General features: G+C 46.8%; 1 protein-coding gene across 1 annotated transcript in view; it reads right to left on the bottom strand.

The window, feature by feature from the left end:
• LOC126214920 (uncharacterized) overlaps positions 1-24,217 on the bottom strand; it is a 43,356-nt gene extending 19,139 nt beyond the window's left edge. Inside the window, exon 1 of the mRNA XM_049941560.1 lies at positions 24,086-24,217. Within this exon, the coding sequence (XP_049797517.1) occupies positions 24,086-24,217 (132 nt within the window). The remainder of the gene's footprint in view (positions 1-24,085) is intronic.
• Between the last annotated feature and the right edge of the window lie 438 nt (positions 24,218-24,655).

Below are 24,655 nucleotides of genomic sequence, written 5' to 3'. Positions count from 1 at the left end.
CAGCCAGTTTGCCGTGGCATACGGAGCTCCATCGTAGTCTTTAACACTGGTAGCATGCCGCGACAGCGTGGACGTGAACCGTATGTGCTGTTGACGGACTTTGAGCGAGGGCGTATAGTGGGCATGTGGGAGGCCGGGTGGACGTACCGCCGAATTGCTCAACACGTGGGGCGTGAGGTCTCCACAGTACATCGATGTTGTCGCCAGTGGTCGGCGGAAGGTGCACGTGCCCGTCGACCTGGGACCGGACCGCAGCGACGCACGGATGCACGCCAAGACCGTAGGATCCTACGCAGTGCCGTAGGGGACCGCACCGCCACTTCCCAGCAAATTAGGGACACTGTTGCTCCTGGGGTATCGGCGAGGACCATTCGCAACCGTCTCCATGAAGCTGGGCTACGGTCCCGCAGACCGTTAGGCCGTCTTCCGCTCACGCCCCAACATGGTGCAGCCCGCCTCCAGTGGTGTCGCGACAGGCGTGAATGGAGGGACGAATGGAGACGTGTCGTCTTCAGCGATGAGAGTCGCTTCTGCCTTGGTGCCAATGATGGTCGTATGCGTGTTTGGCGCCGTGCAGGTGAGCGCCACAATCAGGACTGCATACGACCGAGGCACACAGGGCCAACACCCGGCATCATGGTGTGGGGAGCGATCTCCTACACTGGCCGTACACCACTGGTGATCGTCGAGGGGACACTGAATAGTGCACGGTACATCCAAACCGTCATCGAACCCATCGTTCTACCATTCCTAGACCGGCAAGGGAACTTCCTGTTCCAACAGGACAATGCACGTCCGCATGTATCCCGTGCCACCCAACGTGCTCTAGAAGGTGTAAGTCAACTACCCTGGCCAGCAAGATCTCCGCATCTGTCCCCCATTGAGCATGTTTGGGACTGGATGAAGCGTCGTCTCACGCGGTCTGCACGTCCAGCACGAACGCTGGTCCAACTGAGGCGCCAGGTGGAAATGGCATGGCAAGCCGTTCCACAGGACTACATCCAGCATCTCTACGATCGTCTCCATGGGAGAATAGCAGCCTGCATTGCTGCGAAAGGTGGATATACACTGTAATAGTGCCGACATTGTGCATGCTCTGTTGCCTGTGTCTATGTGCCTGTGGTTCTGTTAGTGTGATCATGTGATGTATCTGACCCCAGGAATGTGTCAATAAAGTTTCCCCTTCCTGGGACAATGAATTCACGGTGTTCTTATTTCAATTTCCAGGAGTGTATATTTGATCATTATCTAAACACAGTGTAAATTGTCGCAGTGATAAAAATAACGTAGCTACTAAAATTCTAGAAAGAAGTTGGCAGGGTACAAAGGGTAAAATAAAAGACGGAGCTTGATCACTTGTTATCGCGAGTAGAGCTTTGAATACAGTCAGACAGCCAACACTAAAGAAAAGCGATTGTGTCCTTCCTACTTCTTGTAGACTTGTCTTGAATTCACTTTAAAGTTTCTAGGGAAATGCAGTCCGTAGGAACTGCCTGCATTTCTTCGTTCATTGTGACTACATATCAATATACTGAATTATTCATTCTCTATTACATTTAACTGTCTTCGAAGCCTAATAGGCAACGCTGATGGCAAGCATTGAGGAAGTCCATCGTCGAGTTGCCGGTCACCATCTCATAATAGTCAGTGTTGGAATGTGGTCTACTCAGTCTCTCCAATGAAAAGATGCTACATAAAATAAATTGCGTAAACTAAAACACTAGTCGCCAAAAACATGCCAGGTCGGAGTGTATGCAACAGATTCGGCGTACAAAACGTTTATTAATTTTTACTCCTACTTACGACTGGACGAACGTGTGTACAGGTACGTGTGTGTGTGTGTGTGTGTGTGTGTGTGTGTGTGTGTGTGTGTGTGTGCGTGTGTATGGTCGCTGGATACGTTTCCAGAAAATTGGAACGACAGTTTTGATATTGTTTATATTTCTTATGCATGGAACGCTAAAGACTAAAATGCTCATAGTGTTTGTGCACAGATCGCTAAAACGTTGTGGTTTAGCGCACGGTGGGAAGACTTGTGATGGACTGACTAAGAAGCTGTGAAAAGTGGCAATTTCCAGTTTTATGACAAATGACGTTTAAATTAAAACTGCACAATCCTCTGGTATGTTATACCGTGGTCTATTTGGATCCGTTAGATAACCCAGCGTTTCGTTTCTTTCTGTGGAAATATCTTCAAGGAAGGAGCTCTGTAGCACACGATGACAAATCACTGACGGCCATCAAAGTTTGCATTTCCAAAACGACCATTTAAATTGGCTCTCAGATCCTAATATAGAGAACTAATGAGTAGTACATAACGATGTCTGTAAATAAACTCTGAAGAAAGGGCCTTCCTTTCACCCCGTTCAACAATTCACCTAAGGAAAAAATCCCTGTCAGTACCGAGAAATAAATCTGAGGTCTCCACATTGCAGTCAGACACGCCTTCCCTTCAGCTCCGGAAGCAGACTACGAAAACCTGCTAACGATGAAAATCCCATTCAACAGGCAACGAAAACTAAGAGAGACTGTGAGGTGAAGTTTACGGCGACAGACGCAGAAACATCAGGAAAACTGATGACAGTGAGCCTGAAAGGGACTCTGAGATAAAATATGGGACGCTAATCTCTTCAGAAGATTGAATTCATTAGCACAAAAATTTAATAGTCACCATACAATCAGTATGCACAGTCGAATAAGAGGTCTCTCCTGTTTGGCTTACCGCCGTTGTGACTCAGTGGTCACAGTATCTGGTTGCTGTGCAAGGACCCGGGTTCGAGTCACAGTACCGCCAGGGACGTTTCCTTATTAGGAGGAATCGAATGCACACTGAAATGTTACTAGAACGAGAAGTAGCGGCTCATAGACCCAGAAAGCCGACAATGGCCCCGAGCTAATCGCTTGAACCTCCATACAGTCCAAACGACGCCAATGATGGAGGATGAGATGGCGGTCGATCCCCAGATTGGCCTGTATGGATCATAACGCGGTACGTCACTTGCTTTGCCTGTATTGGCGAGTGTGCGGCCCTTGTCCCCTCTCGTTATATTTTGATGTGGCTCTAGGGGTGATAGGGGCTTCAAGGACGGCAAGATGCTGTTCATCAGTTCACTCTATCGCAGACAGACCATGGTGCACCTCTGCGGCCGTGTATGGATCAGGTATCGAATGTGACGCCATGTCACGTTGTAACAATCATCCCTAAATAGCTCTATACTTTAATTACACCGACGAGCAAAAACACGATAAACACCTGCTTAATAGCGCGTTGGTTGAACTTTACAAGACGGTGCAGCAGTGATTTTTGGTGGCATCGGTTCTCTAAGTCTTAGGTAGTTTCCTGGAGGTATATGGCACCAAATGTCTATGCAGAGATCATGCAGTGGCCGTAAATTACCGCCAAACTATCTCTTGGGCCAGGAACTGACACTCAGTTGTGTTGCAGATGTGATCCATCGGGTTCATAACTGGCGAAACTGGAGGTCACGACATCAGTGTCAATTCACACCCAAGTTCCTCCAACCATTGTGGCAAGATTCTGTGCTTGTGACATATTTATCCTGCTGGAAAGTGCCAACACTTATCCTACTGCATATGTCATTGCGAAAGGCATCAGGCATCAAGGAATACGTATTCTACAGTAATGATCACGCAGTCGGCAGCTGTCATGGGGACTCCAATATCCTCTATATCATAATACTTCCCTCAAAGGCTCGCGTCATTGTGCAGTGCATTTTTCGAGCTGCCGCTCACCTGGATACTGCCGTATCCAGGTGGAACCGTAGACCTGGTGAAATAAAACACCTGATTCATCCGATCAGATGACACGTTTCCACTGTTCCGAGGTCAAATGTCAATGATTCCATGTCCATTATAATTGTGACTGTTGGATCAACATTGGAGCACATAGGTTCGTCCGCTGCGGAACCGCATGTTCAACATTGTGTTCCGACACACCTATGTCTGCACCAGCATTGTACTCTGTCGTCAGACCTGCCACAGATCGCCCCCTATACTGCTTTACTCAGCAGGCAAGTCTCCGACTTCGACGTCCTGCGATGGGCTGTGGACGCCCAACATCTGGTCGCCTACCCGTGGTTTCGCCGTCCTTCATTGACTTTCCATATATACTAATGATTGTAGCACGTGAACAGTCGATCATCTTCACCGTTTACCGAGTTGCTCGTTCCGAGTTTCCGGAGCTCAACTGTTTGTCACAGTCACTTCCATTCGTGAATTTCCCCTTTTTGCGAAGTTCCTCGACATGGTACTTCGCGTCTGGTGCCTGTCTAGTGTGACGACGACGGCTTCTGTTGATTTCATCGGCGGTCACGGTATACCGAGACATCTGATGAGTACGATGGCTCGCATATCTCTGCGTTTCGAGAAATGCGTCATTTCGTTGTTCAGTTTTCAGTCGTGTTTAGGGCAGTTTGCATACGTCCCGCAACCAGGTTTCTGTTTGTCAACGCGTAGCAAAGTACTGCGTAATATACTGTCTGTGCAGGGAGAGCAGCAAGGATGGCAGAAGTGTGCAGGTTGGATTTATTTCTCTGCCCAAGGCGGCGCAGGTGGAGAGCGACGACGGCCGTGTTGACATTTGCAGCTGGACGCGCTCATTCTGAATTCCCGGCGGCGCCGCGACGCCCACGCGCCAGGGCGGCCGCGGAAACGACGCCAAGGCCGCGGCGGTCGTCCCAAAAGGCGGAGGTAAGTATAGGCCGGCGCGGTGACTCAGTGCGCCGAGCCTCTGCAGCAGCTCACTCGGCAGGGTGCTGTCCGTCTCCCCGCTACCTGTCGTACCAGTACTAACTGAAGTCCCGTCACCATGAGGGCGGCATGCAAAAAATTTCAAATTAGCATTAAGTGGACTAAACCTACTGATCAAAAGTATCTGGACGCCCCTATGCAATGCGGAATTCACTATTCACGTCACTAGAGGCAGACCCGCCGATATAAAACAAGGTATGGAATATTGTAATATAAGACAAGGCAGGGAGTATTGTATTGTCAACAATAATAATAATAATGAGCGTACAGCATTGGTGGCCGGGAGACCCCTCGCGGGGCGGTTCGGCCGCCGCTCCACAAGTTCTTTAACGCCACTACGGCGACTTGCGAGTGAATGAGGATGAGGTGATGATGAAAGACACACAACACCCAGTCATTTAGAGGCAGAGAAAATCCCTGACCCCGCCGGGAATCGAACCCGGGACCCCGTGCGCGGGAAGCGAGAGCGCTACTGCAAGACCACGAGCCGCGGACATTGTCAATAATCATAGGTGGAAACATCAGCGGCCAAAGACATTACTAGCTAGGGCGTAACCACCTATGGCAAGCTAACATACACCCACAAAAGACAGACGTCGGCAAGCCCCTGCATATCAGAAACGTTGACTGGATGTGCCAGCTGCTATTAAAGCCGACCAACAGGAAGACCGGCAAGCTCACACACTGACGCACATAGGTGTGGGTGTGGAGGGGCTCCACTTCTATTTTTCTTCCTTTTTGTATTGTCAGTTGACAAGCAATAACTGCAGAATGGGTGAGACAGGAGGGGTCAGTGACTTCGAACGTGGACAAGTCACTGGATGTCACCTGAGTAACAAATCCATCAGGAGCATTCCAGCCCTTCTTAGCCTGGCCTTGTCGTCTGCTGGTGAGGTGATTGTGAAGTGGAAGCGAGAAGGAATAACCACGGCCAATTCAAGACCATACAGACTGCGAGTACAGAAGTATGGTATCTGTCGAACATAGGCGAGGGTGGTTGTTAAAATTGCATTAATTCAGCGGGAGGAATCACTCGTGAGTTCCAAATTACTACATGTAGTCCAGCTAGCACAGTGGCTGTCTGTACGGAAGAAATAACTGGGTGCAATTGTCCACCAGCTCCTCGTAAGACACACATTTCTGCAATCAGAGCGACGCTTTAGGTAAAGAGCCACACCTCGGGACAATGAATGGCTGGAAATGAGTGATGTGGAATATGCATCACGACACATCCTGTGCCAGTCCGATGGAAGGGTTTGGGCTTGGCTTATGCCTAGAGAACATTTCCTGCCATCAAGCATAATAGCAACTGGTTTTACAGTGAGGGGTTGTTTTTCGGTATTAGCTTGCGGTCCCTTTATGAGGCACAAGAAAACACAACATGCGGAGTGATACAAAGACTTTATACAATCTTGTGTACAGCGGACAGTAAACGAACGGTTCGGAGCCGATGATCGTGTGTCAACGCGACAACGCACCCTGTCATAAAGCAGCGTCTTTCAGAACAGTGGTTTGTGGACTTGCCTGCCTATATCCCGATTTGAACCCAGTGGAACGCCTTTAGGATGGGCTAGAACATGGACTTCACTCCAGATTCCCGCGTCCAACATCACTACCCTCTCTGGTTTTGGTTCTTGAGGAAGAACGGGCTGCCATTCCTGCCAGGGTTTCAGACCCCTCATTGAAAACGTCACAAGCAGAGTTCAAGACGTCATACATCGAAGGAATGGAAACACCCCAAATTAATGTCCACTACTAGTTGTCCGGAAACATTTTATCAGATAGTGCATTAGGAAAGATTACACAATGGGTTTCTCACTCAGAAATAGCATTTGTGTATTGTTTTTTGAAGATCGTGTTACGTCACGTCGAACAGGAAGACACGTATCCCAGCGTATGTAGGAAATCGACCAGTGCAAGATTGTGGCATATTATGACTGCAGTATACCGTCCCGAGATATCGATTGCTCGCAGTGGTTAGGATCACACTATTGTCATGCGAATACGAAATCCATGAGTTTAGGAGAGCCATACGCAGCATCTGAATGACCTACGCGACTAGCGCTCGAGAGGACATATTCCTCACTCAGCTGTGGAGGATTGTAGTGCTGCCATTCTTACCTAGATTCACGAAATAAGCCTGTTTGCAGCATAACAATTATCCAGACTGACAGTGCGACAACGTGTGGAACAAAACAGACTGTCAGTGCGACAACCATTGTTCTCGGTTCCTTTCATGCAGCAGTAGAAGGTGGCGTGCTGACGGTAGTGCACCCAACGCGAAAACTGGACCCTTTGGTGACATAACGTCGACTTTTCAACGAGTCCGAGTACTGAAGATAGCATGACAAAGGACGTATCGCTGAGTGGTGACTCCAAGCAGAACTAACTCTGCCAGGCTGCAGTCATTGTACTCGCGAAGGCCCAGCACCTGGCCTGATGCTATAGGGTGCCAGTGGGTACACAATACGATCATCCGATTTGCATGATCGATATTTCGGACTGCATGCGTTTCGCCTCTGAAGTGTTAAAGAAGGTAGCTGTGCTACGTCTTTCACTTCTCCGTCTCGCTATCCCTCAACAGGTCAACATAAGACGGCATTTGGTTTGTGCTGTCTGTACAGATGAACTACGACCATTCCCAAGGCCAGAACGTCAATCAGATCTCTCACTCACTGAAAACATCTGGTGACGGCTTACCGAGAGACTTTCACGTGAATATTTGCCAGCTACTACTACTAATAAACTCTGGCACACAACCGAAAAAGAATTGAATGGCATACCACTACCTGTCACTCAAGCTCAGTTCGACTCAGTGTACAGCCAAGTCAGCACTGCCCTTGCTGCCTGTGTAGAAAATTTGACTCGTTGTGTATCCCTAAATCATCTACATATTTTGTCATGTGTTCCTGTTACTGAATAGTACACCGAGATGACAAAAGTCATGTGACAGCGATATGCACATATACAGATGGCAGTAGTACCACGTCACACGTGGTATAAAAGGGCAGTGCATCGGCAGAGCTGTTATTTGTACTCAGGTCATTTACGTGAAGAGGTTTCCGACGTGATTATCGCTGCACGACGATAATTAACAGACTCTGAAAGCGGAATAGTAGTCTGGGCTAGACTCGTAGGGCATTCCATTTCGGAGTCAAGGGATTGCCGAGAATACCAAGTTTCAGGCATTACCCCTCATCACCAAGGACAACGCAGTGGCTGATGATCGTCACGTAACGACCAAGAGCAGCGACGTTTGCTTAAAGTCGTCAGTGCTTACAGACAAGCATCACTGCTTCAAATAACCACAGAAATTAATGTAATACGTACGGCGAATGTATCCGTTAGGCTACTGAACCACTGCTTCAAATAACCACAGAAATTAATGTAATACGTACGGCGAATGTATCCGTTAGGCTACTGAACCACAATTTGGCGTTGATGGGCTATGGTAGCAGACGACCGACAAGAGAGCCTTTGCTAACAGCGCGACATCTTTTGCAACGCCTCTCCTCGGCTCGTCACCACGTCGGTTGGACCCTAGACGACTAGAAAAGTGTGGGCTGGTCGGATGAGTCCCGATTTCAGTTGATTTTAGGGTTCGAATGTAGCGCAGACACCACGATGCCATGGACCCAAGGTGGCAACAAGGCACAAGGCTGGTAGTGGCTCCCTAATGGTGTGCGCTGTGTTTACATGGAATGGACTTTGTCCTCGGTCCAACTGAACCTATGATTGACTAGAAATGATTATGGTTCAGGTACCTGGAGACCAATGGCCGTGCCGGCCTAAGTGGCCGCGCGGTTCTGGCGCTGCAGTCTGGAACCGCGAGACCGCTACGGTCGCAGGTTCGAATCCTGCCTCGGGCATGGATGTGTGTGATGTCCTTAGGTTAGTTAGGTTTCACTAGTTCTAAGTTCTAGGGGACTAATGACCTCAACAGTTGAGTCCCATAGTGCTCAGAGCCATTTGAACCAACCAATGGCCGCCATTCATAGACTTCATGTTCCCAAACAACGATGGAATTTTTATGAATGACAGTGCACCATATCAGCAGGCCACAACTGTTCACAGTTGGTTTGAAGAACATTCTGAACAGTTCGAGATAATGGTTTGGCTGCCTCGATCGCCAGACATGACTCGCATCGCACATTTATGGGACATAATTGAGAGCTCACTTCGTGCACAAAGTTATGCATTAGCTAATCTTTCGCAATTATGGATGGCTATAGTTGCAGCACGATCAGTATTTCAGCGGGTTACTTCCAACCTGTTGAGTCCATGTTGCTGCACTACGCCGGGCAAAAGGAGGTCCGACACGATATTAGGTGGTTTTCCATGGTTTCTGTCACCAGGGTGTACATGCTGAATAACTGAAATTTCGTTATTTCTTGGTGCTGCATCTTTAATAACCAGTAGTGTATGTAACACCAGACTTCGTGGCACATAGCTTTGGACGTTGTACATGCTACCAACAGTCAAGACAGTAATGTATCGCCACTGATCAGATGAATCTGTTGGCTACATATCTCTGTATCTGTACTTCGAATAGCCGTCTTACTGTGTGTAGGGAAGAACACTTGCGACGCCACTATCATGCCCCCATTTAGCACTCTATCTGTGAAAGATGCGTGGGAAGAATGACAGTCAGTAAGCCTCCGTGTGAGCTCTACTTTCTTTCATCTTCTTCCTCGGGATTGTTTCGCGAAACACTTAAAGGAACAAACAAAAACTTACCTGACTACTTTTGGAAGGGCACTTTTAGAATTTTGACAGTAAACTTATTCATGACGCATAATGCCTCCTTTCTGGCGTCTGCCACTGGAAATTTTCCAGCCATCCTTCTTCGTAAGGGTCTCATGCTGACGAGCGATACACACCAGTAGGCGGAACGATTGTTCGGTAAAGAGCTTCTTTCGTGGAAGAACTACTTTCCAATGGGATGTTTCCAATGAATCGTCTGCCTGGCCTACTTACATGAAACGTATTCGCAGTTGCGAATACGACACCGTCATGTGTATAAGACAATGACGACAATGAAAATTTGTGCCGCGCCGGGCTCGAACCCGGATTTCGCGCTGTATTCGAGAGGTTACTTTAACCGCTTTGGCTGTCCAGGCACGGCTCACGGCTACACCCGGACTTCTATACACAACCTGCGTCACAACCTGTACTCGCACACACACTACGTGTTTCCCGTACAGGAGAGGATATTTTAATTGAAAGACGCTGTCTGGTAGCCGGCCGCGGTGGTCGAGCGGTTCTAGGCGCTTCAGTCCGGAACCGCGCGACTGCTACGGTCGCAGGTTCGAATCCTGCTTCGGGCATCGATGTGTGTGATGTCCTTAGGTTAGTTAGGTTTAAGTAGTTCTAAGTCTAGGGGACTGATGACCTCAGATGTTAAGTCCCATAGTGCTCAGAGCCATTTGAGCTGTCTGGTATCGGTGAATAAATACGTACTGCAGTGCCTGTGTTATTAAGAATAAAGACACAACAACACTTCGGAGATGCCTTCTTGTCCGAAGAAACATTACCAGCACAGGCAAGCCACCTACCGTCTAAGGTCATGGATACAAGATTACGTTGTCGTCATTTGTTTTAGCCCTTCGAATTTGAGAGCCGCCAGTGTACATACGACATAATTGTAACAATTCTAGGTGCAAAAAGTAAGATATTTACAAATGACTGTTAGGAAATACCTTCCACTCAAAACACCAACAGCCGGCCGCGGTGGTCTCGCGGTTCTAGGCGCGCAGTCCGGAACCGTGCGACTGCTACGGTCGCAGGTTCGAATCCTGCCTCGGGTATGGATGTGTGTGATGTCCTTAGGTTAGTTAGGTTTAAGTAGTTCTAAGTTCTAGGGGACTGATGACCACAGCAGTTGAGTCCCATAGTGCTCAGAGCCATTTGAACCATTTGAAAACACCAACACAACAACAGTCAGAGAGAAAATCCGCTAGGTACGCTTGGCAAGGGCGGCTGCGGCGCGCAGGAACGCGTCTGCCAAGGACGAAACTAAGCACCGCTCATTCCAGTTTTGAATGGGTCTTGGTTGGCGTTGTGCTGTAATTCCGCTAGCCCGGGTAGAGTTCACAAGAAACGGGAATTTTATGGTACATAGTCTCTCTTCCCTAGCATTTACCCCACCCTAAAGAGTCCGTTATTTCCGTGATATGGCATATTTATTTTAACTTTTGTGGAAGTGTACCTGTTCTTCTTCCTTGTTCGACCTTCAGTATAAATTGAAATCATGATCAGTTTTGGCTCTGAAAAGGGCAGTTTTCATGAATCTTTTGAAGACGTTGAAGCCCACCCGACAGATGCACTGAGAGGGTTGAGTGACTATTACTCTGTCAGCTTCGACCAAAGCCAGTTAAAACCTAGGTGTGTGAGTTTCATCTCAGGCACATCAGGCATGTGACAAAGTTAATATCACATGGCAAGGAATACAATTAATAAATATGCGCCGCACAAAATACCTTTTGACCAGTCTGGATGGTACTCCGAAGTTCAGGTTGCACTGCAAGAATAAGACATGAAGGTGGAAGCCAGAAACAATATCCTCCGCAAAGCCACTGGTAGCAAGTGAGACTCTCGATTGCAAACACTGAGAAGTATGGCACTAACGACATGTTACAGTGCTGCAGAATATGCGTGCCCAGTCTGGTAGAGTTCTGCCAGGCAAACATAGTTCAAACGGTACTGAGCAATATGGAACTTAACTACTGAGGTCATCAGTCCCCTAGAGATTAGAACTACTTAAACCTAACCAACCTAAGGACATCACACACATCCATGCCCGAGGCAGGATTCTAACCTGCGACTGTAGCCGTAGCGCGGTTCCAGACTGAAGCGCCTAGAACCGCTCGGCCACACACAAACATAGTTGACAAGACGCTGTACAATACGTGGTGCGCCGGCCGCGGTGGTCTAGCGGTTCTGGCGCTGCAGTCCGGAACCGCGGGAATGCTACGGTCGCAGGTTCGAATCCTGCCTCGGGCATGGGTGTGTGTGATGTCCTTAGGTTAGTTAGGTTTAAGTAGTTCTCAGTTCTAGGGGACTTATGACCTAAGATGTTGAGTCCCAAAGTGCTCAGAGCCATTTGAACCAATACGTGGTGCAGGCTTATCACATTTTTTTTTTAATGTACACTCTATCAGCTTGCCGGCGTAGCTCCGACAGATATTCGTCATGAAGTAGCTCCCCACGTGGAGAATGAAATGAAATGATCGTGTGGCATTGATGGCCAGGAGTCCCAACCTGGGAAACTTCAGCCCGCTGAGTTATGAATCTTTTCAGTTATCGACACACTGGGGGACTTGCACGTCGATGATGATGATGAGATGATGAAGACAACACAACATCTAGTCGCCGAGCGTAGAAAATCTCCGACGCGGCGGGGAATCGAACCCGTCCCAACGCACGGCAGTCAGAAGCGCTGACCACTCAACTAAGGGGACGGACAACGTGGAGAGAATAAATGAAGTTCATCAGGAAACTCATCTGTTACACGGGCGCGTTCCAGCAGCCGTAAGACTGAGGTCCAGAGGAAGTTTCCTCAAGACCACACGAGTCTTGCAGATTACAGCAGCTGAAGTAAGAAGAAAATTGTGGATTTCTCAGCTTGAGAATAATTCTACCAGTCTCCTTTCTACAGGAACCCTACCACTAGGACTTGAAGAGAAATGGATCGTGTGTAGGTCTCTCAGCCGTCTTGGTTATCGAGTTGCAAGATCAAAGAGTAGAGTCCAGAAATGGCACTTCGCTATGGATACCACCAACTGTGACTATGGATAACCACAGACCTTGGAGTAGCTGCAGGAATGTCAAGTGTGCCCTGCGTCTTGCACGGAAGATGATCTACTTGTGACTATGACTAAAACTGAAGCTGGAATATTTTAATCAGCAATAGTGTAACTTGTTTTTTCTTTTTTTCATTTGCTTTTAATGATACTAACAGCGTATTGTACTTGTTTCTGATTCGAATTAATAATTAAAAAATAAATACTCTCTCTGTCGCCAGTCATGAGAGACGTCTTATGGACCATATGTCCGTGTATCGCGTAAACTTTATTGGATGTTGTCGTATTTTAACTGTTGGTACACCGTGTTTCCTGAGGCACGGACTGGGGACCAGCCCAGAATTTGCGTAAACGAGAGCGGAAAATCCCCTAAAAACCCAAATCAAGTAATTTCTGCACTGAGGAGGCGTACCATTATCATTACCTGCCTAATGGCACGTTGGTCAACTTGTGGAGCGTAGAATAAAAAATGTTCAAATGTGTGTGAAATCTTATGGGACTTAACTGCTAAGGTCATGAGTCCCTAAGCTTACACACTACTTAACCTAAATTATCCTAAGAACAAACACAAACACACACCCATGCTCGAGGGAGGACTCGAACCTCCGCCGGAACCAGCCGCACAGTCCATGACTGCAGCGCCTTGACCGCTCGGCTAATCCCCCGCGGCAGGAGCGTAGAATAATAGCGATTGTGTGTGGCATGGATTCGGAAAGTCCTTGATAGATTTCTGGAGTCATGTGGAACCAGATATCTATGCATAGATCACGCAAGTGACATATATTACGAGCTGGTGGTTCGTGGCCCGCAGAGCTCGAAGCTGATGGCGTCGTGGAGGTGTCCCAGCAGGTTCATGTCAGGCGAATTTGGTGGTCAAGAGATCAACGTAAGTTCACTACGTGCCCCACATACCAGTGTAGTACGACTTTAGCCTTGTGACACGGACTGTTATTCTACTGGAAGTTACCATAGCCGTAGGGTAAGACAGCACACCTTACCAACTGTCTCGCGTATTCCATTCTGGTGAGGAACACCACCCCGTTTATTTTCGGTAGTACTCTTCTCCTACATTCCAGACTTCATAGTTCTCCTGCGTACCTAGCACGGCCAGCATTGATGGAAGAAATGGTGTAGCAGAGAGAAGTAATAGCGGAAATGAAGCTGTGAGGGCCGGTCGAGAGTCTTTCTTAGTTAGATCAGTCGGTCGAACACTTGCCTTGCTTCTTTAGGTAACGCAAATGTCTCAGGTTCGATTTCCAGTAAGCATACAGTTTTAATGAAGATCATGGTGTTTTAAGGCTGAGGGCGCTAATCAGCAAGGTCATCAGCGCCACACAGTTTTAATCCGCCAGAAAGTTTCAAAATCAAATGGTTCAAATGGCTCTGAGCACTATGGGACTCAACTGCTGAGGTCATTAGTCCCCTAGAACTTAGAACTACTTAAACCTAACTAACCTAAGGACATCACAAACATCCATGCCCGAGGCAGGATTAGAACCTGCGACCGTAGCGGTCTTGCGGTTTCAGGCTGCAGCGCCTTTAACCGCACGGCCACTTCGGCCGGCCAGAAAGTTTCCAATCATCGCATACTCATTGCACTGTTAAATTGTATTTTGGACCTAGCAATATGTTTCGTAGCAACGTCCTTGCCAGAGTGGAAACACCGGTTCCCCTCAGATCACCGAAGTTAAGCGCTGTCAGTCAAGGCCGGCACTTGGATGGTGACCGTCCGGGCCGCCATGCGCTGTTGCCATTTTTCGGGGTGCAGTCGGCCTCGTGATGCCAATTGAGGAGCTACTCGACCGAATAGTAGCGGCTCCAGTCAAACAAAACCATCATAACGACCGGGAGAGCGGTGTGCTGACCACGCGCCCCTCCTGTCCGCATCCTCATTGAGGATGACACGGCGGTCGGATGGTCCCGATGGACCACTTGTGGCCTGAAGACGGAGTGCTAAAAAAATTTGTTTGGACTAAAGCAAAATTTCAATTTCAGATAAGATAATTCATTCTTTTACTTCTTATTCAAGCAACAATATGCTAAAAGTCGGAGACAGCTACGATTTAAGCAAAGTGAAGTATCATTTGTTTCTGTGCTTCCGTAGCTTGTTAATACGTGGCGTTGATGAGAACTCATGACTGATCTGAGGAACTGGCAAACTGGCAACGGTGGTTCCCTTTTGGAAGCACTGTAACGAGGTACGCTACCGATCATGATGGAAAGTCAACTGTTACTCGAAGGATACGTAGCGGCTCTGGTGGCGAAAGCCGACAGTAACAGCTAGGAAAATGGCGTGCTATCCAGACTTCTTACAGACTTAGGTCCTGTGACGTCACTGGTAACGTGTGGCGTTCTCTAGACCTTCATTGCGGAGAACGGTGGTTCGAATCGCCGTCAGATCATCTGGATCTTAGTTTTTCCGTGGTTCCCCCACATCGCTGAAGGTAAATTCTGGGATAGTTCCTTTGAAAATGAATCGGCTTGAAGCGAACAGAATGATTTAATACCGATCGATGTAATCCCACATTACTGAACTCTCTTGACATGTACAGATCGATGTAATTCCACATTACTAATCTCTCTTGACATTGCAAAATGGAATCTCAGCATCTTTGTGTGTGTATTAGACATAAAAATACCTTCCAGGACTTTCAGTAGAGAGTCAGTGGTGGAATGTACAAGAGAACGTGCTGGTGGCAGAAAACCAAACTCCTCCCAAACAGGCCATGGAGGCCCAACGGCACCGACCGGCCGCCGATAGGCGTCACTGGATGCGAATATGGAGGGGTATGTGGTCAGCAGACCGCTCTCCCGGCCGTATGTCAGTTTCTGAGACCGGAGCCGCTACATCTCAATCAAGCAGCTCCTCAGTTTGCCTCACAGGGGCTGAGTGCATCCCGCTTGCCAACAGCGCTCGGCGGACCGGATGGTCACCTATCCAAGTGCTAGCCTAGGTTGGTTCCCTGACTTGGGGAAGGAGAACAAACAGCGAGGTCATCGGTCCCATCGGATTAGGGAAGCATTGGGAAGGACGCCGGTCGTGTCCTTTCAAAGGCACCATCCTGGAATTTGCCTGAAGCGATTTAGGGAAATCACGGAAAACCTAAATTAGGAATGCCGGATTTGAACCGTCGTCCCCCTGAATGCGAGCCCATTGCGCTAAGCCACTGCGCTGTCTCGCTCGGACCAGAATATGACTCGCAGAGTAAAGGTTTAAGTCATAGTTTTGTGTGTGTTTCCATTGCATCAGTGGCCACAGGCCCATGACCTCGAGTACGTGGATCGACAGTCACTAAGTGTCGATTGAGTTCACTACAAGGATGATGTATTGCGGTAAATTGAGAGGGAATGAATTAGAGACGGAGCACAAGCTCGGAATGTTTCGAGAATGGGGAAGTAAATCGGCCGTGCCCTTTCAAAGGAACGATCTCGTCGTTGTCGTAGGGTGATTTAGGCGAATCACGGAAAACAACTCAGGATGGCCTGACGGGGATTTGAAACGCTGTCCTCCCGAATGCGAGTCTAGTGTGCTAACCACAGCGCCTCCTAGATCGGTTCAATTGAGAGGCTGCACTGCTCTTGTCGTGGAGAGAATAAAAAGAGCGTAAGCGGAATAATAGTATCGAGAGTCGAACCCAAAGCTCTTTCGTGGACTCTGCATGTTGAAAAGTGTTGCTGCCCTCATACACTGACAGAGAAGAATACAGAATGCGCAACCTTCTAACTGAGTATAAGGCAAACGAAAACGATATAAACTAAACGATTAATGGATGAGAAGTATTAGTCAAGATACAGACATGTTAAGAATACAGATGCATTAGAAAACGTTTGAGTCGATAACAAGTAATAGTAAAGTGTGAGAGAATTTCGTTGGGTAATTTGCTTTTCATTAGTGAAGTAGTCTGATGATGAAAAATGTTTGTATAGGAACGAGAGCAAGTGGAGTATCTATGAGTAGACGAGGTTTTGAAAAGTAGCAAGTGCAAGGTCTCGTAACAGCAAAATCAATTTCTGTGGCATTAAGAAAGAGATTCATCAAGTGTTTTGTGCGAAGTGTAGCATCGTATGACTGTCAAACATTTGTAGTGAAAAAGAATGGGATAATATACTGTGACAGTTTTGAAACTTGGTTATGGAGAAAAATCCTTAAAGTTAAACAGACTGGCAGAAGAAGGCATGACGCAATACTTATAGCAGTATGAGGGGAAAGAAGACTAGTGGAAATTATAAGAGTGCCATAAACATCATGGATTGGACATAACGACCAAGTCCCCTGCAACGAAAAAGTTACTGAAAGTAAGGTCACTGGGAAAAGGGGGGAGGAAAGACGTGGTTTAGAATGATGGATAGCATTAAAAATGAACGAAGTTAGCAGCAAATCAAGGAAGAAACAAATGAGAGGCGAAAGTGGAAGGCGGCCAATCGATACCTGTTGCAAGACGGATATAAAAATTAAGAATGAAACTGGCTACATTGCAGAGTCATAGCGGGAATTACACCCATAGAGTAAGGAATTTTCATCAATGTAGGCATGAGCTGGGCGCCACGCAAAAACTTAAACACTCCTTTTTTTGGTTCTGTTTTGCGCTGACTCAAGAAACCGGTAGCTTGTCGGGATTCTTGCGCAACAAACACCACAGATTACGAGCCAACCGTTACGAAATGTCTCAGCTGTTTATCTCTGATCTGAAGCAAACAAATTCAGCTCCCGTGATTCTACAGCAGCCGTCGTTTGCTTATTTTTCGGAGGACATTGATCGTGTAGCACTCCGTTTAGCATTCCAGGACCCCTGCGCACACAGGATATAAATAATGAAAAAACACACACACACAAACTACGGTGATGCAGTACAAGGTTCGTGATGAATGGTCTGAGGGCGCCCACAAAGTTGTTGAGGTTTGCGAGAATGTCAGTCTGCAAGACAGACATCGCACCTTAGTGGTTGGTTCCAACATAGTCTCAGTCGTTAACGAGCGATATTACGTCTTCCAGAAAATTTGCATACCCGATTTTCTTCCGTGTTAGCCACAAGCCATTCATTCTCGAACTCGTGACCCCCATAGTTGTTGGGGAACGCCCACTTGGTTTCGAAGGGATTTGAGGGTGGTGTTAAGATTGGCAACTCGTATTAAATTCTCAGGAACGTAAAGCTGTGCACTTAACGAAACGAAAATACGTATTATACTATGAATACAATGTCAGTGAGCCACAACTGACATCGGTCGGCTTAAATAAATTTCCTGGTTTAGCAATTTGTGTGGAGCTGAAATGGAAGGGTCACATACGCTCGTTAGTAGGTGAAGCAAGTGGTAGACCTCGTTTCATTGGTTTGACACTAGGGAAATGCAGTCAGTCTACAAATGAGGCCGTTTATAAAACACTCATGCGACCCATCCTAGGACACAAACAGGACAACTTGGAGGTATTTAACATATATTTAGTGCAGCACGAATGGTCACAGGTTTGTTTGAGCCATGGAAGAGCGTAACGGAGGTACTGAAGAAACTGGACCGCCAGATGCTTGAAGATAGGGGCAAACTACCCGGGGAAAGCCTGGTTACGAAGTTTCAAGAACTAGATTTGAGTGACGAATCTAGGAGTGTACTACAACCCTGCAGGTATCCATAATACAGCGTCCACATATATGTTTAAGCGATGATTCTTCCCGCACTCCATTCGAGAATGAGACGGGAAGAAACACTAACAACGGTTACAGTGGAAAGTAGCCTCTACCATGTACTTCACGGTGCTTTGTAGACTATATGCATAGTTGATGTAGATGAGCTACGCCAGATGGGAGTGAAAGACAGACCGGAGCATCTGAGTTTTGACGACTCTTATGTTACAGATAACAGACATTCTGGTCGAGTGTTATGAAAGTTCGTGAGGCCTATTCAAACGAACAGACGGCACACTTGGCAGAGAGTATTGTTATTTAAGGACAAAAAACGCAAAATCTAAGGCGATAAAGTGTAGTGGAATGGAGAAGAACGTCAGTGGAAGTAGTGAAAGTATATATATGTCTGGGAAGTTATAGTGCACAGGTTGGACGAGGCATGGGCGATAACTGGAGAAGATTGATGCAGGCGTAGAAAGCTTTCTTCTATAAAAAAAAAACTCTAGGGCTAACAGATATTGATCTCGAAATAAGCAACAAGTTCCTGAGAGTGTGTGTCTGTAGACTACCAAAGATCCAGAGAGCAACAAACTGCAAGTACCTGAATTGTTGTGCTAAGGATGTTTTATTGAACGGATGAAGTAAGAACTAAGCAAGAAGTTTATGGAAGATTTTTACCAGAGGAAGCGACAGACTAGTGAGACAGCTGTTAGATTATCCTGGCAGGCTAGAGAGGTAGAAGTGAAAAATAAAAGAATCACACCAAGACTATAATACCGAAAACTGATTAAAGAGGATATTGAATGAAGAAGTTACGAAGATATGAAGAGGTTAACACACGACAGAAAAAGACGGAGGGAAACATCATGATTAAGGAACAGTTACACCACTCACTTAAATGAAGCTACATTCGAACGACAAATAGAAGTGGTTATGGGGAAATAAGCGTTAGTTATTTCGTCTGCCTACCTTCGGAAGTAGAAAGGAGTGGAGGGGGGAGTAGGAGGAGAGGTACAGCTAACGCAAATGACTGCCAACACTGGGGAGGCATAATCAGCTGTTTTGAAACTCAAATATAAATGCTGAAGATACTGCAGTAGATTTTTCAAACTTTGGCAATTATAAAGGACCCGACATTTGGCTCTAATGGTGACTTCAGTTTATCCGGTTTCTCGCTGGCGTTGCATGATATCTATGACTGTCTCTTTTAAGAAACTACCACTTTTTGCTTCAGTCACCTCTGAGAACTAGTTGACACGATGCTTTTTGGTTAAGTACCGCAGTTTTTCAGGTGTTTATGTAATTAACACATTAATTTATCTTCTAGTTACACTTTCCTTCCAGACGCCATGTTTTCGCTGTCTATCGCTGTTTACGTTAGCTGCGGAAATATGCTCTCAGACGGAGATACGAGATGTTTTTGTTCACGTTTGTGTACTCACTGTAGCAGGGATGGGCTTAATATTCCCACAATAAGTAAATACTATTTTTTGTCACAAACTTAATTAATCGATGAATCCATAATGGTGATTTACATTATTTTTTACTCAGTTGTGCTTCAGGTGTGCACAATACAAGATAAGTTAATGTCGTGCCAACTAGTTCTGTCAAAAAGTGGGAAATTTTCTAATATTTTGTAAAAGCCATGATTCATTAATTTCTTTATCTGCTGAGGCAATGAAGCAATTGTCTTATTTTATATGGAAGTGTCCACTGTTTTCAACAGCGTTCGAAACCCTTTGACAAGAGGACATTTGTACATCTTGTTTCGGTTTCGACGTGAAACTCTTTGTTAAAAAGAGTCGGTTACCGTCTGGAATATGAAGGTCACAGCTGCCAACACATCGGCATGTTTCAGTTTATTACCCAATGTTTACGTGGCAATTGAAGGAAGACGCTGTTGTTCCAGCACCCTTGGCCTTCATACACACAAAGGATTTTTTTTAAAGATTCAGTGCAATACTACATCGTAAGTTGTTCGAGTTTCAGTGAGACAAACAGTTTAAATCTGTCAAGAAGAGTTTAGATACCCTCCAATCCACTTTCCAACGCCTCTCAACCGTTATTAAAAAGTATGTAGCTGTGTTCAAAAATACATAACTGCTTTAGTATCTCCGTCGCTAAAAATGTTACGCTTGTTAATCACACAACAAAATACTTGTCTCTAGACTTAATTATCCCTCTTACTTTTTTCATTAGCATTAAGATTTCGGAAAACATTGTGCGTGCACACCGCAGCTAACAGATTTATGTATAGGTATCATCAAGTTTATATTATACTAATAGCAGTACGTACAGGCGTATATAAGCAGTCTCTCTTAATGAAATTCACTCCTGAATATTAATAAGACAGCCCTGCCAGTGTATTGATACCCATTTAGTATGACCGGTTTAGATCGACAGAACGTCGTCATGTAACCTTCAGTTCAACGAAACGTAAGTGAGCATAAAACCTATAGTAAGCTATACGTATAAACGGCATGCAACACACCTCGTCCACAATTTTCTTACGCCATCCCCAAAGAGCTGTGCCAGTATCATGATATCATGACTTTAAATACTCTTCCAAGCTATCGACGGAGTGTTTGTATGATCTTCATGTTCCAGAATTTGTCTTTCATCTTACGTAAGATAAATTAGAGTTCTTAAGTCAGGACACTGGCACAACTCTGTGGAGATCACTTATAAACCTTACATTATAATTTTTGATTGGTACAACTGCAGGTAACCCAATGCTGTTCTGTGAAGGACGCCGATCGTGACATAATAAATGTGTACCGGTACAGCTGTGTTGGCTTCCTATTAATATTAACAATTAGCTGTGGAGTTCAAGATGATCAAGATTACCCTTTCTCATAAATGAAACAAGAAGAGTATTACACAGGTAAACTGTTAGTTTTTGTAGTTGCTATTCATATTTTTTGTACTTGCTATGTTAACATAATTCAATTAATTGACACGTGTGTGGAATTTTGCAACTCAGACAAAAGTGCTACGAAGTGGGCAAGATAAATATGTAAGTCTACTATCTATGTTTAGCGACCGCATGAAAGAATAAGAACAAAAAGCACTTCCGCTACTTCTCCATATTGAAATATGATGCAAATGTATACAAAATTCACAACGCGAAAGACTCTACCCTGCTGTATGCTGGTTTTACTGAATGTGTAATCATACACCAGACACTCTTACGCGAAAGGAGTACTACCAAGTTGACCTGACGGTTGCGTCGGCACTTTTGAACTAGTTGTGCCAAACTGTGTGAAAAAAACGTAGGGAGAACAGTATATGAGCGAACAGTCACGATCATATGTACACGAGAACTACCCCAGGGTAAGTTTTTATGCATCGAAACCCGTAGTGTATTTTTAATGAAGCCAGTTGTGACTCGTTACGTATGTCAGTTTCGTAACTGATACTCCGGTTGGAAAGTGTGAATTAAGATCCAGACTGAATCTTTCATTCTGCAACGAAGTGCGTGCTATTTTGAGATTTCCCAGCTTATTAAAACTATATACCGGCACGGGATTCGAACCCGGATACTTGTGTACTATCACCGACACAGTTGCCCAGTAGGTAAGGCTCACGGATCGCTCTCATTGCTTCAATTCTTGCAGTAACTCCTCCCCCCCCCCTCCCCCTTACTTTGCAAACTTCATTCTTGGATAGCTCAATACCTCTAGGCTAGAATCAGCCTGTGGGGTGGGTCGTTCGAGGCCTGGTGCGGCACACTGATTTCATCTGTGATGAAGTTTCAGATTCTTTAAAAGTTTGTTTTCTTTAGAATTTGACGTGATTGAAGAAAAGCTGATCATGTTTTCCAATGCTGATTACTTTTTCAGTGTTCCATGTTAACGCCGCATCCAATAAAGGCTAAAGCCATGTTCAACTCTAAGGTTAGTTTGGGAACAAAGGAGGTTTACTTGGCGTCGACATAGTGGTGGTGGTAATGCCCTTGTCCTCCTTTGAATTTTGACTTCAATTTCCTAGCCAGTTATGCTGTGATACACGAGAACAACTACAGATCATGAGGTAAAATGATTAGGACGAGAAGTCCTTACCTTACATTTACGTTAGTCCACTTGCGTCCTCTTAGCTCTTCCGGGCGCGTTACGCTAGGTCATCTGGAAGGCCAACAGACAGATGGCGGCCACAGAAACAGTATTGTATACTTGTGGACACCAAAGGAGTCGAACGGTAGTGTGAAGTATCTAAGGAGACGCAAGTAGACAAAAGTAAATGTAAGCCAGGGATTTTCATCCTAATCATTATATTTGCCGACTATCATGTGAGCCCAGGGCGTTTTGTCCGGGTGGCTTATTTAATGACTGCTGTTTAGCATATCAGTGTGCACCTCTTTAACGGATTAGAAATGAACAGCCAGATGAGGAAAGCGAGACATTCGTAATGTTTCAAAGTGTGTTTTTGCTGTCTTAAGGAGGTCATACACTTAATAGATATAACGATAGCCTTAACAACAGCTAGTCCATCACATGGCTGATACTGAATGTCTCTATGTAGCAGGGTTGACACATTCAGCTGTATTTATAAATCTTAATTTATTTGAAATCGCTTTCCGTGTTATACTACACCACCTTCAGGCACCTCTATGATACCAGGTGATCATATGGGTATATCGTAAACATCGTTCTACATCACACAGAGCGTAAAGCAGAAGAAGAAAAACAAAACGATGTCCGCTATGCTTCTTTTCTGCTACGGTATGGACAAGGAACCAAATCAACAAGTCTTATTAGTGAGATGCCACCGTTTACACCATAGCAGCAAAGGAGTTTCAGGATAGTGGACTTTGCATCCTCTACCCCATAAAGATAAAGCCGTGATCAACCCATAGGTCGGTTTGAATAGTACAGAGCTTTGTTAATCGTAGTCCTTTTGGAGGTCATATGCCGCTGCCTTTTTCGTCCGACCTTTGAACTGAGTTAGACGCCGGCCGCGGTGGTCTAGCGGTTCTGGCGCTGCAGTCCGGAACCACGGGACTGCTACGGTCGCAGGTTCGAATCCTGCCTCGGGCATGGGTGTGTGTGATGTCCTTAGGTTAGTTAGGTTTAAGTAGTTCTAAGTTCTAGGGGACTTATGACCCAAGATGTTGAGTCCCATAGTGCTCAGAGCCATTTGAACCATTTGAACTGAGTTAGACACTAGTTATATGGGGACCTACTCGTACAGTTTAATGTGGATTCCTAATCACGACGCAACTTGGCATTTTCCACATCAACAACTTTTGCCAGATGACTAACAAGTGAAAAGTGACCAATAAAAATAGTGCGTCTGATCGAGAACCGAACCCAAGGTCTTCGCATCCATAGTCTGGCGCCTTACCACTGAGCCATCTGTAGAAACTGTATCCCACTGATTGCCCGCTATCCACGAGATCACTTGGCATCGTGGAGAGGCCCGAAGCAGGTTCTGAGCGTGAAGGACCTGGGTTCAATATCCGGTACTGCCAGGGATTCTTCCAGTAGTGGTACGACTGAAACAGGATGCAATCAGGTTCGTAATGTCAACTGTGAGCTGGCAACGGCCGGTAGGGCGGTGTGCTGACGTCACGCCCCACCATAGCGCATCACAATGGCGCCACTGGCACAGGGTGACACGGCGGTCGGCCGAATTTCACTGTAGTTAACGGAGAGTTCGCTTTTTTGTAACACATGAAATAAGATAAATAATTACAGATGAAGGCGAAATCCGTATTACATAAAGGTACAGACAGCTGTCGTCCCACAATCTGTTAGAAGACGGATTTACGGAGAATATTTAAATAACCTACAGTTCCATGTGGACTACGAACCACGGGGAGATCCATTTGTCTAGTTTCGGTTTTAGGGGTGTGTGGAGAGTCCTGGGGGCGGCAGAGACGGCGGCGAGTCTCACCTGGTGCGGGGGCGGCGGTGGGCTGTCCTCGTAGAGGCTGCCGTTCATCATGGCCCACCACGTGACGCCGGCGCCGCCGCTGCCGTTGCTGTTGCTGCCTCCGTTGCCGGGCGGCGCCGGGGGCGAGGACATGGGCGCCGCAGCCACCGCCAGCGACGGCGACAGCACGCCGCCCGCCCCCGGGGGCGGCACGGCAGCCGCGGGGGCGGTCGAGGCGGTCGCGTCCACGTAGTGGCCGCCGTAGTGTGCGCCGGCGGCGGAGACCACAGGGCCTCCGCCCCCGGCGCCTGGCACCACGCCGCCGCCGCCGCCCCCGCCGCCGCCGTGGTGGTTCAGGTGATTGAAGTGGTGGTAGGCGGCCGCATGGTGGTGGTGGTGGTTGAAGTGGTTGATATGGTGGTGATGGTTGATGTGGTGGTGGTGGTGATTGAGGTGGTGGGGGTGGACGTCGTAGAGGGCGCCGCCCCCGCCGGCGTCCACGTCGGCAACGGACAAAATCGCGGCGGCCGTCGGGGACGAGCGGTTCGGCTTGATCTCCCACAGCTTGGCAGCTCAGCGGCGGCGGCGGGG

The sequence above is a fragment of the Schistocerca nitens genome, chromosome 12 (genome assembly GCF_023898315.1).
Source record: "Schistocerca nitens isolate TAMUIC-IGC-003100 chromosome 12, iqSchNite1.1, whole genome shotgun sequence".
Taxonomy (NCBI): domain Eukaryota; kingdom Metazoa; phylum Arthropoda; class Insecta; order Orthoptera; family Acrididae; genus Schistocerca; species Schistocerca nitens.
Note: the sequence above shows the minus strand (reverse complement) of the source record. Positions and strands in the feature narration are given on the sequence as shown.